Source organism: Coregonus clupeaformis, chromosome 4 (genome assembly GCF_020615455.1).
Source record: "Coregonus clupeaformis isolate EN_2021a chromosome 4, ASM2061545v1, whole genome shotgun sequence".
Taxonomy (NCBI): Eukaryota; Metazoa; Chordata; class Actinopteri; order Salmoniformes; family Salmonidae; genus Coregonus; species Coregonus clupeaformis.
In genome coordinates this window covers 22,547,628-22,562,077 of record NC_059195.1, presented here as the reverse complement: position 1 = coordinate 22,562,077, position 14,450 = coordinate 22,547,628, and the positions used below count along the sequence as shown (strand labels likewise).

The 14,450-nt window shown below is 43.6% G+C and overlaps 1 protein-coding gene across 9 annotated transcripts in view; it reads right to left on the bottom strand.

Moving 5' to 3' along the window:
- Nucleotides 1-14,450, bottom strand: part of LOC121554540 (probable ubiquitin carboxyl-terminal hydrolase FAF-X) — a 113,012-nt gene that overhangs the window by 60,121 nt on the left and 38,441 nt on the right. For 5 of the 9 annotated variants that reach the window (XM_041868162.2, XM_041868153.2, XM_041868159.2 and 2 more), the window contains exon 6: nt 10,291-10,527. In XM_041868162.2, coding sequence (XP_041724096.2) covers nt 10,291-10,527 — 237 coding nt within the window. The remainder of the gene's footprint in view (nt 1-10,290; nt 10,528-14,450) is intronic. The other 4 variants (XM_041868168.2, XM_041868193.2, XM_041868208.2 and 1 more) reach the window with 1 other exon arrangement.

Genomic DNA, 14,450 nt, shown 5'->3' with positions numbered 1-14,450 from the left:
CAAGAAAATAAATTGCAGGCCAACTGCCTATTTGGAGGGAGGGGACGGACAAAAAAGCCTGTTCTCTGTTCCTATGGCAATCGCAGATATCCAGAGGATATTTTATTTAGTCTTGATTCCAAAAATTTCAGACATTTCTCATTGTGCAGATATGAAAAGATTTAGATGGGAGAGAAAGAGACATTTACACAGTATAGCCTAAAATCAGTCCCAGCACAGTTTATAAAAAAATCCTCAGTAATTTATTTTAGTTGATCCACCTGGCTACAAGTAAAGTGATGTTTATTGGTGATTTTGTAAACAGATCTTGGCAAACAGGAGTGGGTTACGTTTTGGGCCTATGTGCAGTGGTAACACTCCCTGGCACTCGGGATGGGCATTTGAAATGTTTTGACTGTTCCAATACCCTCATGATATTTATTTGGACTAATTGAATGGAGAAAAATATATATATTTTTAGAACAAGGCCCGCACTGGATTTTTATTTATCTACATGCCGAAAGATGGCAAAAATCATTAATTTATCATAACCATTACAGATAACAAATCCTAATAGATGAATTTCCCCACATATAAATTCAGTCAATAAAAAAAAAGTGCCATTTAAGATTAATTTATTGAAACCGTAATATCAACTGGTTATATTATATTGTGGAACGCAAGCTTAAAAAAAGGCAGTAACCTCAGCAGTGGCACTTGCTTGTAGAAGCCTATGGCTCTGTAATGGCATTGCTCTGTTAAATTTCGCAGACAAGATGCTCTTAACACTAGAACCGCCTGGCCTTTCAGTACCCGCCAGAGAACGTTGCCGGGCGTCCCCTTTAGCAACCTTACAGAAGGACAACTATCTCTGTAGCACTCCACCAAATCAGGCCTTTATGATAGAGTGGCCAGTCGGAAGCCACTCCTCAGTAAAAGGCACATGACAGCACGCTTGGAGTTTTCCAAAAGGCACCTAAAGGACTCTCAGACCATGAGAAACAAGATTCTCTGGTCTGATGAAACCAAGATTGAACTCCTTGGTCTGAATGCCAAGCGTCACGTCTGGAGGAAACCTTGCACCATCCCTACAGTGAAGCATGGTGGTGGCAGCATCATGCTGTGGGGATGTTTTTCAGCAGCAGGGACTGGGAGACTAGTCAGGATCGAGGGAAAGATGAGTGGCGCAAAGTACAGAGAGATCCTTGATGAAAACCTGCTCCAGAGCGCTCAGGATCACAGACTGGGGCGAAGGTTCACCTTCCAACAGGACAACGACCCTAAGCACACAGCCAAGACAACGCAGGAGTGGCTTCGGGACAAGTCTCTGAATGTGCTTGAGTGGCCCAACCAGAGCCCGGACTTGAACCTGATTGAACATCTCTGGAGAGACCTGAAATTAGCTGTGCAGCAACGCTCCCTATCCAACCTGACAGAGCTTGAGAGGATCTGCAGAGAAGAATGGGAGAAACTCCCAAAATACAGGTGCCAAGCTTATAGCATCATACCCAAGAAGACTCAAGGCTGTAATCGCTGCCAAAGGTGCTTCAACAAAGTACAGAGTAAAGGGTCTGAATACTTATGTAAATGTGATAATTCAGTTTTTTATTTTTAATACATCTGTAACAATTTCTAAAAATCTGTTTTTGCTTCGTCATTAGGGAGTATTGTGTGTAGATTGATGAGGGGGGAAAAAACAAGTTAATCAACTTTAGCATAAGGCTGTAAGGTTACAAAATGTGGAAAACGTCAAGGGGTCCGAATACTTTCCAAATGCACTGTAGTTTCGATGGGTCGGCTATGTAGGCTAAGTGGCATCGTTTGTTTCCCGCTCATCAAGTTAGACAGAGTCAAGTATATGTTTTGCACTATTCTAAAGACCTACTGCAACACATACCATGATTGTTTCCTTTACAATAAATGTGATTAGCAATAGAGTTACAGTACATAAATCCTGTAACAGCTTCTTTTTACAAAGTAAAACATAAGAGAATGGTGTCAACCTGCAAGGTCAAAATATTAACATGAGCGCCAATGCTGATAAATAGGCATAAGACAAACTCATTACACAGTTCTGTTCTAAATTAAATGAACCTCTTCACCCTCATTATTCAGTTAGGCCTCATTTTTAATTCAATTGTGAAGTAAGGTGCACAATTATCGCCCATTCAATCCATTTGTCATTTATTCAGTGGGCTGGCATCGTTTGCGTCGCTGGATTGAGTCATGGATGTTTTGCATTATTCTAAAAGGCCTACTGCAACATGTAGCATGTTTTTGTTTCCCTTACAATAAATGTGATTAGTAATAGAGTTCATAAATAAAACAGTATTTTTACAAAGTAAAATGTTAGAGAAAATTGTATCAACCCCCAAGGCGCGTGGTCACATTTTTTGCTGCTGATAAATAGGCATAACAAACTCATCATTAAACTAAAGTAATTCTAAATTACAGTGCATTAAGAAAGTATTCAGACCCCTTGACATTTTCCACATTTTGTTACCTTACAGCTTTATTCTAAAATGGATTAAATTGTTTTTTTCCCCCTCATTAACCTACACACAATACCATATAATGACAAAGCGAAAACATGTTTTTATACATTTTTGTACATTTATAAAAAATAAGAAACTGAAATATCACATTTACAAAAATATGGAAAAAGTCAAGGGGTCAGAAAAATTTCAGAATGCACTGTAAATCAACCTCCTTATCATTCTGTTAGGCCTCATTTAAATTCAATTGTGAAGTAAGGTGCACAATTATCACCCATTCATCCATTTGTCATTCATTCAGTGAGGAGAGAGACACATTAACACTTGGCTGGATACCAACATCCTACAGCATGTTATCTTCACAGGTTAAATTAGAAATAGGTGTGAAAAAAAACGGGTAAAAGGGCTCTAAATACTTTACTGTTTGTGATTTAAAAATTCTGACCAATGAGCAGTGTACAATACAAACATTTAGGAAAAGTCAGGGAAAGAGGATGACATAGCTTTTTTGGGGGGCAGATTTTTTTAAATGTACAAAATCAAACTACAGTGGCCGTTGGCCTATGGCGGTTCCAGTGTTAATCCATTGGCACTTTGAATTCAACCCGGTTTGGGCTGGCCTTGGTGGGCTAGCTCGAGTTGCGTTTCAACTGCCTCCAGAAATGAGAAATGTCATGTTGCTGTGTAGCCAATGTGACTGTCCAACTGGCTTCGCTAATGTTGCTAGCTAGCTAGCAAGATGAAGAATTGTATTCACCCTCACCATGCTGTAACTAACATTACCCCACACTCGTCCCAGAGCCAGCCAGACTAAGAGCCTTGTATTTAGCTCGCTAACGCTAGTTAGCTAAACGGCTAGCATCGTCGCTAGCATAACAGGTTAGCTAGCTAAATTCCTACATTGCTTGCCATGGCATTGGCTATTAGCTACCTAGCTAACAAAGCAAACCAGATGACATGTTTGATATGATGTAGCTAGCTAGCTTGCTTTCAAACGACCTGGCCAGCTAAAATCCCTGCTACCTCACGTTCGGTTCTAGCTTGTTTCAACTCTGATTTGCTAGCTAACATTAGGTCGCTAGCATTCGAGGGCTGACTGTTCTCAAAAAAAAGTGTGAGTAGTGCAAAAATGTATGAAGGATCCAGCTATGGTGGTAATTCGTGTAATGTCTAACTACTGCAGTACTGCTTGTCCATGTGCTAGCTAACAGCAACAAGCCCAGACGAGTTAGCTAAACGTGATGTCAGCAACCAGCAGTGATCAGCTGGTGGTTACGTAGTAATGGCGTCTCCACCGCAAATTCTAATCGAGCTGGCACCAGTTGTGAAACTGGACTGCGCTGGCCAGGATTTCCCTCGACCCAGCTTGAATGTGGCCCTAATTTTAAGTGCCAGTGGAAACGGGGCTTATATCCTGAGCCCTTATATCACAGTGAAAACACCTATTTCATAGTAAAAAAAAAAAAACGTTTGTAATAAAACTGAATATATTCCATATGAAAAAAGTTGCCAGTGCGAAGTGATGCACATCTCGCGTCTGGAACAGTTATTCTCAAAGCGTGATCATTTGGAAAGAAACATTTTTCAGGGTTACAAACCAAAATCTGTCTTTGTTTCGATATACACTACCAGTCAAAAGTTTGGAAACACCTACTCATTCAAGGTTTTTTCTTTATTTGTAGCTCAGTTGGTTGAGCATGGCGTTTGCAACGCCAGGGTTGTGGGTTCAATACCCACGGGGGCCAGTAAAAGAAAAAAAAAAAATATATATATATAAAAGAATAATGTATGCACTCACTAACTGTAAGTCGCTCTGGATAAGAGCGTCTGCTAAATGACTAAAATGTAAATGTAAATACTATTTTCTACATTGTAGAGTAATAGTGAAGACATCAAAACTATGAAATAACACATGTATATGGAATCATGTAATAAACAAAAAAGCGTTAAACAAATCAAAATAATTTTATACTTGAGGATCTTCAAATAGCCACTCTTTGCCTTGATAACAACGTTGCACACTCTTGGCATTCTCTCAACCAGCTTCACCTGAAATGCTTTTCCAACAGTCTTTAAGGAGTTCCCACATATGCTGAGCACTTGTTGGCTGCTTTTCCTTCACTCTGTGGTCCAACTCATCCCAAACCATCTCAATTGGGTTGAGGTCGGGGGATTGTGGAGGCCAGGTCATCTGATGCAGCACTCCATCACACTCCTTCTTGGTAAAATAGCCCTTACACAGCCTGGTGGTGTGTTGGGTCATTGTCCTGTTGAAAAACAAATGATAGTCCCACTAAGCCCAAACCAGATGGCATATCGCTGCAGAATGCTGTGGTAGCCATGCTGGTTAAGTGTGCCTTGAATTCTAAATCAATCACAGACAGTGTCACCAATAAAGCACCCCCACACCATAACACCTCCTCCTCCATGTTTTACGGTGGGAACTACACATGCGGAGATCATCCGTTCACCCACACCGCGTCTCACAAAGACACAGCGGTTGGAACCAAAAATCTCAAATTTGGACTCCAGACCAAAGGACACATTTACACCGGTCTAATGTCCACTGCTCGTGATTCTTGGCCCAAGCAGGTCTCTTCTTATTATTGGTGTCCTTTAGTAGTGGTTTCTTTGCAGCAATTCGACCATGAAGGCCTGATTCACAGTCTCCTCTGAACAGTTGATGTTGAGATGTCTGTTACTTGAACTCTGTGAAGCATTTATTTGGGCTGCAATTTCTGAGGCTGGTAACTCTAATGAACTTATCCTATGCAGCAGAGGTAAGTCTGGGTCTTCCATTCCTGTTGCGGTCCTCATGAGAGCCAGTTTCATCATAGCGCTTGATGGTTTTTGCGACTGCACTTGAAGAAACGTTCAAAGTTCTTGACATTTTCAGTATTGACTGACCTTCATGTCTTAAAGTAATGATGGACTGTCGTTTCTCTTTGCTTATTTGAGCTGTTCTTGCCATAATATGGACTTGGTCTTTTACCAAATAGGGCTATCTTCTGTATACCCCACTATCTTGTCACACCACAACTGACTGGCTCAAACGCATTAAGAAGGAAATAAATTCCACAAATTAACTTTTAAGAAGGCACATATGTTAGTTGAAATGCATTCCAGGTGACTACCTCAAGAAGCTGGTTGAGAGAATGCCAAGAGTGTGGCAAGGCAAAGGGTGGCTATTCGAAAATTCTCAAATATAAAATATATTTTGATTTGTTTGGTATTTTATTAGGATCCCCATTAGCTGTTGCAAAAGCAGAAGCTACTCTTCCTGGGGTCCACACAAACCATGAAACAATACAGAACATTAATAGACAAGAACAGCTCAAGGACAGAACACTGTGAGATGTTGCTTTATCTGTATTTTGAAAACAGGGTGCTGTTCATTTGAGCAATATGAGATGGAATGGAGTTCCATGCAATAAGGGCTTTATATAATACTGTACGCTTTCTTGAATTTGTTCTGGATTTGGGGACTGTGAAAATACCTCTGGTGGCGTGTCTGGTGGGGTAAGTGTGTGTGTAAGTTGACTATGCAAACAATGAGATTTTCAACACATTCATGTTTCTTATAAAAATAAAAAGTGATGCAGTCAGTCTCTCCTCAACTCTTAGCCAAGATAGACTGGCCTGCATAGTATTTATATCAGCCCTCCGAATACAATGAAGAGCAAGACGTGCCGCTTTGTTTTGGGCCAGCTGCAGCTTAACTAGGTCTTTCCATGCAGCACTGGACCACACGACTGAACAATAATCAAGATTAGACTAAACTAGAGCCTGCATATCTTGCTTTTTGGAATGTGGCGTCAAAAAAGCAGAGCATCTCTTTATTACGGACAGACCTCCCCCATCTTTACAACCATTGAATCTATATGTTTTGACCATGATAGTTTACAATAAATAAATATAAAAATAAATATGCCATTTAGCAGACGCTTTTATCCAAAGCGACTTACAGTCATGCGTGCATACATTTTTGTGTATGGGGTGGTCCCGGGGATCGAACCCACTACCTTGGCGTTACAAGCGCCGTGCTCTACCAGCTGAGCTACAGAGGACCACAATCTAAGGTAACGCCAAGTATTTTAGTCTCCTGAACTTGTTCAACAGCCACACCATTAATTTAACACTTTTTTGGTTACTACATTATTCCATTTGTGTTATTTCATAATACATAGTTTTGATGTCTTCACTATTATTCTACAATGTAGAAAATAGAAAAAATAAAGAAAAACCCTGGAATGAGTAGGTGTGCCCAAACTTTTGACTGGTACAGTATACAAAAAGTATGGGGACATCTGCTCATCCACTATAACAGCCTCCACTCTGCTGGGGAGGCTTTCAACTAGATGTTGGAACATTGCTGCAGGGACTTGCTTCCATTCAGCCACAAGAGCATTAGTGAGGTCGGGCACTGATGTTGGGCCTGGCTCGCAGTCAGCATTCCAATTCATCCCAAAGGTGTTTGATGGGATTGAGGTCAGGGCTCTGTGCAGGCCAGTCAAGTTCTTCCACACCGATCGACAAACCATTTCTGTTAGGACCTCGCTTTGTGCACGGGGGCATTGTCATGCTGAAACAGGAAAGGGCCTTCCCCAAACTGTTGCCAAAAAGTTGGAAGCACAGAATCATCTATAATGTCATTGTATGGTGTAGCTTTAAGATTTACAGTCACTGGAACTAAGGGGCCTAGCCCGAACCATGAAAAACTGCCCCAGAACATGATTTCTCCTCCACCAAACTTTACAGTTGGCACTATGCATTGAGGCTGGTAGCGTTCTGCTGGCATCCGCCAAACCCAGACTCGTCTGTCGGACTGCCAGATGGTGAAGCATGATACTTCACTCCAGAGAACGCGTTTCCACTGCTCCAGAGTCCAATGGCGGAGAGCTTTACACCACTCCAGCCGAGGCTTGGCATTGTGCATGGTGATCCTAGGCTTGTGTGCGGCTGCACGGCCATGGAAACCCATTTCATGAAGCTCCCAACGAACAGTTCTTGTGCTGACGTTGCTTCGAGAGGAGGCAGTTTGGAACTCGGTAGTGCAACCGAGGACAAACTATTTATGTGCTACGCGCTTCAGCACTCGGCGGTCCCATTCTGTGAGCTTGTGTGGCCTACCACTTTGTGGCTGAGCCGTTGTTGCTCCTAGATATTTCCACTTCACAATAACAGCACTTACAGTTGACCGGGCCAGCTCTAGCAGGGCAGAAAGTTGACGAACTGACTTGTTGGAAAGGTGGCATCCTATGACAGTGCCACATTGAAAGTCACTGAGCTCTTCAGTAAGGCCATTCTACTGCCAATGTTTGTCTATGGAGATTGCATGGTTGTGTGCTCGATTTTATACACGTCAGCAACGGGTGTGGCTGAAATAGCCGCATCAACTATTTTGAAGTGTCCACATACTCTTGTGTATATATTGTAGTTTATTCTGCCTGTTCTTTGGAATTTTCCAAATGGATGAACAATTCCACATTGAACACTGCATGGTGATGAATTACGGCCACGACATCTGTTTGGTGAGTAGGCCTATGGTTAATGATTCTAATGAAAATACGCTCTGTCTTTATCAAACTGATGTTTTTGCATATTTTTTCAGTGTGGAACCCGTCTATGTTTAGGGGGGTTATAGCCTAGGCTAACCAATTTTAAAATGGCACTAGCAGTTCGCAAAGTAGCTGAAGCAGAAAATAGATGGGATGCAATTATTCCAAAACTGCAGCTCATTCACAAGGTCGCAGGGCCAGACGGATTACCAGGACGCGTACTAGCTGACAAGTGTCTTCACTGACATTTTCAACCTCTCCCTGACCCAGTCTGTAATACCTACATGTTTCAAGCAGACCACCAAAGTCCCTGTGCCAAAGAAAGCCAAGCTAACCTGTCTAAATTACTATCGCTCCAAAGCACATCAACACCATCATCCCAGACACCCTGGACCCACTCCAATTTGCATACCTTCCCAACAGATCTCTATAGCACTCCACACTGCCCTTTCCCACCTGGACAAAAGGAACACCTACGTGAGAATGCTGTTCATTGACTACAGCTCAGCATTCAACACGGGGGCCCCTCAGGGGTGCTTGCTTAGTCCCCTTCTGCACTCCCTGTTCACCCATGACTGTGTTGCCGCCAAAGACTCCAAGACCATCATTAAGTTTGCCGACGACACAACGGTTGTAGGCCTGATCACCGAAAACGAGACAGCCTATAGGGAGGGGGTCAGAGACCTGGCAGTGTAGTGCCAGGAGGACAACCTCTCCCTCAACGTCAGCAAGACAAAGGAGCTGATCGTGGACTACAGGAAACGGAGGGCCGAACACGCCCCCATTCACATCGACGGGGCTATAGTGGAGCAGGTCGAGAGCTTCAAGTTCCTCGGTGTCCACATCACTAAGGACCCATCATGGTCCAAACACAGTCTTGAAGAAGGCACGACTTTGGCATGGGCCCTCAGATCCTCAAAAAGTTACACAGCTGCACCATTGAGAGTATCTTGACTGGCTGCATCACCGCTTGGTATGGCAACTGCTTGGCATTCCACCACACGGCGCTACAGAGGGTATTGCGTACGGCCTAGTACATCACTGAGGCCAAGCTTCCTGCCATCCAGGACCTCTATACCAGGCCGGTGTCAGAGAAAGGCCCTAAAAATTGTCAAAGACTACAGCCACCCAAGTCATAGACTGGGACCAAAAAGCTCCTGAACAGCTTCTACCCCAAGCCATAAGACTGCTGAACATTTGTATTGAGCCCCTTTTTTTGCATTGACATTCTTGCACTGACTCTAACCACACACACACTACACTGACACTCCAACACAAACACACACACACACACATACTGACGCCAAACACACTTTCACATACACTGCTGCTACTCTGTTTATTATCTATCCTGATTGCCTAGTCACTTTTACCCCTACCTACATGTACATATTTACATTTTAGTCATTTAGCAGATGCTCTTATCCAGAGCGACTTACAGTTAGTGAGTGCATACATTTTTCATACTGGCCCCCCGTGGGAATCGAACCCACAACCCTGGCGTTGCAAGCGCCATGCTCTACCAACTGAGCCACACGGGACATATTACCTCCTACACCTGCACATTGACTCGGTACCGGTACTCCTTGTATATAGCCTTGATATTGTGTTAACATTTCCTTTTTTTATTTAGCAAATTATTTTAAAAAATGTAACTCTGCATTGTTGGGAAAGGGCTCGTAAATAAGCATTTCACGGTCAAGTCCACACCTGTTGTGCTTGGCGCATGTGACAAATAAAATTTGATTTGTGGAGGGAGCAGTCAGAAGGCAATTGAGTAAATGAGACACGGAGGGGAAAGGGAAATTAGTGAGGAGAACGGTGTGATGCTTGGCTTGATTTATTTTTTGTTGTGCCCCGCAAATGCACAAATGGAACACTCGAGTCAAATAAAATGACCAAGACAAAATGTAACTTGCCGTTTAGGCAGACACAAAGCACATTCCACAAAATATCTGGTTAAAGATCGAGCTTTGACATCCGTTGGAGTACTTGATTACTCATGCCCATCCCTACCCGGCACAGTCACATAAACGACTCGCCACCGGAGACCAGGGTTCAATCCCTGTATCCACCCTTCCCACTGTTTCTCTCCCACTTGCCTGTCTCCCTCTCTGATTTCCAATCCGTCAGTGTTGAAAACTACAAAAATATATATTTAAAAACAGTTTGGGTCCCAAATAAGGTGTACAATGGAAGAACAGGTGGTTCACCTTGGGTGAAGAAAAAATAAAAACAATTTTTGGGGGGGTGCCTACCTTGAATTCGGACCCTACCTTGGGGGACCGAGGGTCAGGGGGGCGGGCGAAGAGCTCGTCATCGGCCAGCTGCGCCCCGGCGGGCACCGTCTCGGAGGGCCGTGTGCCGTTGTAGATGTGGAACTTGCAGTGGGGGTTGGTGGCCATGGCCAGCAGCTCCAGCAAAGGGAACCAGTCCTGAGAGAGCTTGGCCACACACAGCTCCACCAGCCGGTGGGTGTTGTTGATGATACACCTCTGTGGACAGGGAGAGAGAGAGAGAGCGCGAGAACAGCAGTTAGTCTAACCATTACAAAACAATCAGTGAGGTGGATTTGCACTGAAACAGCGAAATACAATGCTCAAAAAAATTAAGGGAACACTAAAATAACACATCCTAGATCTGAATGAATGAAATAATCTTATTAAATACTTTTTTCTTTACATAGTTGAATGTGCTGACAACAAAATCACACAAAAATGATCAATGGAAATCAAATGTATCAACCCATGGAGGTCTGGATTTGGAGTCACCCTCAAAATTAAAGTGGAAAACCACACTACAGGCTGATCCAACTTTGATGTAATGTCCTTAAAACAAGTCAAAATGAGGCTCAGTAGTGTGTGTGGCCTCCACATGCCTGTATGACCTCCCTACAACGCCTGGGCATGCTCCTGATGAGGTGGCGGATGGTCTCCTGAGGGATCTCCACCCAGACCTAGACTAAAGCATCCGCCAACTCCTGGACAGTCTGTGGTGCAACGTGGCGTTGGTGGATGGAGCGAGACATGATGTCCCAGATGTGCTCAATTGGATTCAGGTCTGGGGAACGGGCGGGCCAGTCCATAGCGTCAATGCCTTCCTCTTGCAGGAACTGCTGACACACTCCAGCCACATGAGGTCTAGCATTGTCTTGCATTAGGAGGAACCCAGGGCCAACCGCATCAGCATATGGTCTCACAAGGGGTCTGAGGATCTCATCTCGGTACCTAATGGCAGTCAGTCTACCTCTGGCGAGCACATGGAGGGCTGTGCGGCCCCCCAAAGAAATGCCACCCCACACCATGACTGACCCACCGCCAAACCGGTCATGCTGGAGGATGTTGCAGGCAGCAGAACGTTCTCCACGGAGTCTCCAGACTCTGTCACGTCTGTCACGTCTGTCACATGTGCTCAGTTTGAACCTGCTTTCATCTGTGAAGAGCACAGGGCGCCAGTGGCGAATTTGCCAATCTTGGTGTTCTCTGGCAAATGCCAAACGTCCTGCACGGTGTTGGGCTGTAAGCACAACCCCCACCTGTGGACGTCGGGCCCTCATACCACCCTCATGGAGTCTGTTTCTGACCGTTTGAGCAGACATGCACATTTGTGGCCTGCTGGAGGTCATTTTCCAGGGCTCTGGCAGTGCTCCTCCTGCTCCTCCTTGCACAAAGGTGGAGGTAGCAGTCCTGCTGCTGGGTTGTTGCCCTCCTACGGCCTCCTCCACGTCTCCTGATGTACTGGCCTGTCTCCTGGTAGCGCCTCCATGCTCTGGACACTACGCTGACAGACACAGCAAACCTTCTTGCCACAGCTCGCATTGATGTGCCATCCTGGATGAGCTGCACTACCTGAGCCACTTGTGTGGGTTGTACACTCCGTCTCATGCTACCACTAGAGTGAAAGCACCGCCAGCATTCAAAAGTGACCAAAACATCAGCCAGGAAGCATAGGAACTGAGAAGTGGTCTGTGGTCACCACCTGCAAAACCAGTCCTTTATTGGGGGTGTCTTGCTAATTGCCTATAATTTCCACCTGTTGTCTATTCCATTTGCACAACAGCATGTGAAATGTATTGTCAATCAGTGTTGCTTCCTAAGTGGACAGTTTGATTTCACAGAAGTGTGATTGACTTGGAGTTACATTGTATTGTTTAAGTGTTCCCTTTATTTTTTTGAGCAGTGTACGTATATTTCAATTGTAACATACAAATGCACAGTTGAAGTCAGAAGTTTACATACACTTAAGTTGGAGTAGTTAACTCGTTTTACAACCACTCCACAAATTTCTTGTTAACAAACTATAGTTTTGGCAAGTCGGTTAGGACATCTACTTTGTGCATGACAAGTAATTTTTCCAACAATTGTTTACAGACAGATTATTTCAGTTATAATTCACTGTATCACAATTCCAGTGGGTCAGAAGTTTACATACACTAAGTTGACTGCCTTCAAACAGCTTGGATAGGCTAATTTACATCATTTGAGTCAATTGGAGGTGTACCTGTGGATGTATTTCAAGGCGTACCTTCAAACTCAGTGCCTATTTGCTTGACATCATGGGAAAATCAAAAGAAATCAGCCAAGACCTCAGAAAAAAAATTGTAGACCTCCACAAGTCTGGGTCATCCTTGGGAGCAATTTCCAAACGCCTGAAGGTACCACGTTCATCTGTACAAACAATAGCACGCAAGTATAAACACCATGGGACCACGCAGCCGTCATACCGCTCAGGAAGGAGACGCGTTCTGTCTCCTAGAGATGAACGTACTTTGGTGCGAAAAGTGCAAATCAATCCCAGAGCAACAGCAAAGGACCTTGTAAAAGATGCTGGAGGAAACAGGCACAAAGGTATCTATATCCACAGTAAAACAAGTCCTATATCGACATAACCTGAAAGTCCACTCAGCAAGGAAGAAGCCACTGCTCCAAAACCGCCATAAAAAAGTCAGACTACAGTTTGCAACTGCACATGGGGACAAAGACTGTACTTTTTGGAGAAATGTCCTCTGGTCTGATGAAACAAAAATTGAACTGTTTGGCCATAATGACCATCGTTATGTTTGGAGGAAAAAGGGGGTGGCTTGCAAGCCGAAGAACACCATCCCAACCGTGAAGCACGGGGGTGGCAGCATCATGCTGTGGGGGTGCTTTACTGCAGGAGGGACTGGTGCACTTCACAAAATAGATGGCATCATGAGGAAGGAAAATTATGTGGATATATTGAAGCAACATCTCAAGACATCAGTCAGGAAGTTAAAGCTTGGTCGCAAATGGGTTTTCCAAATGGACAATGACCCCAAGCATACTTCCAAAGTTGTGACAAAATGGCTTAAGGACAACAAAGTCAAGGTATTGGAGTGGCCAACACAAAGCCCTGACCTCAATCCTATAGAACATTTGTGGGCAGAACTGAAAAGGCATGTGCGAGCAAGGAGGCCTACAAACCTGACTGTCAGGAGGAATGGGCCAAAATTCACCCAACTTATTGTGGGAAGCTTGTGGAAGGCTACCCAAAACATTTGACCCAAGTTAAACAATTTAAAAGGCAATGTTACCTAATACTAATTCAGTGCATGTAAACTTCTGACCCTCTGGGAATGTGATGAAAGAAATAAAAGCTAAAATACAATCTCTCTACTATTATTCTGACATTTCACATTCTTAAAATAACGTGGTGATCCTAACTGACCTAGACAGGGAATTTGTACTAGGATTAAATGTCAGGAATTGTGAAAAACTGAGTTTAAATGTATTTGGCTAAGGTGTATGTAAACTTCCGACTTCAACTGTAAGTAGTAATAGTATTCCTGATACAGAGAACATTTTGATAAAGCCTTGATGAAGTGTAGTCTTGTGCCCAGACAAAACCCCTACTATAGCCCCTAACCCTTCAGTCTTTGCAGACCTGTAGGAATCAGATCGGTGTCAGCAATATGGTGACGGCTCCACATAGCCTGGTTGACACTAGTTACCACAGCCACAAATTCAAAGTTGGTTACATCATAGAAATTCATGAAAACAAGAATTCGCTCTTTGGACTTAATTTAAGGTTAGGGTTCAGCATAAGGTTAGCAGCAGGGGTTGGAACCGGTTTAAATAACAGAAAACCGGAGACATTGTTTTAGAGGAAAGGAAATAGAACCGAGAACAGAAGTGATCTCTAGTGTTCCGGAAGATAACCATTATTTAAAAAGCATGAGAACCGGTTAATAACCATTGAGGTTTTTTTCCACCACCCCCCCCCAAAATACAAAAACCCATCAAAGTGCCTTTGCAAAGCACTCACTCTGTCACTCAGAAACTTCTCCTTCAAGTGTCTGCCTGCCAGCATGATTTCTAGGTTAAGGATACTATAGTCATCACGTTTCACATTGGATTTATTAAAATTTTACATTTTTACATTTTAGTCATTTAGCAGA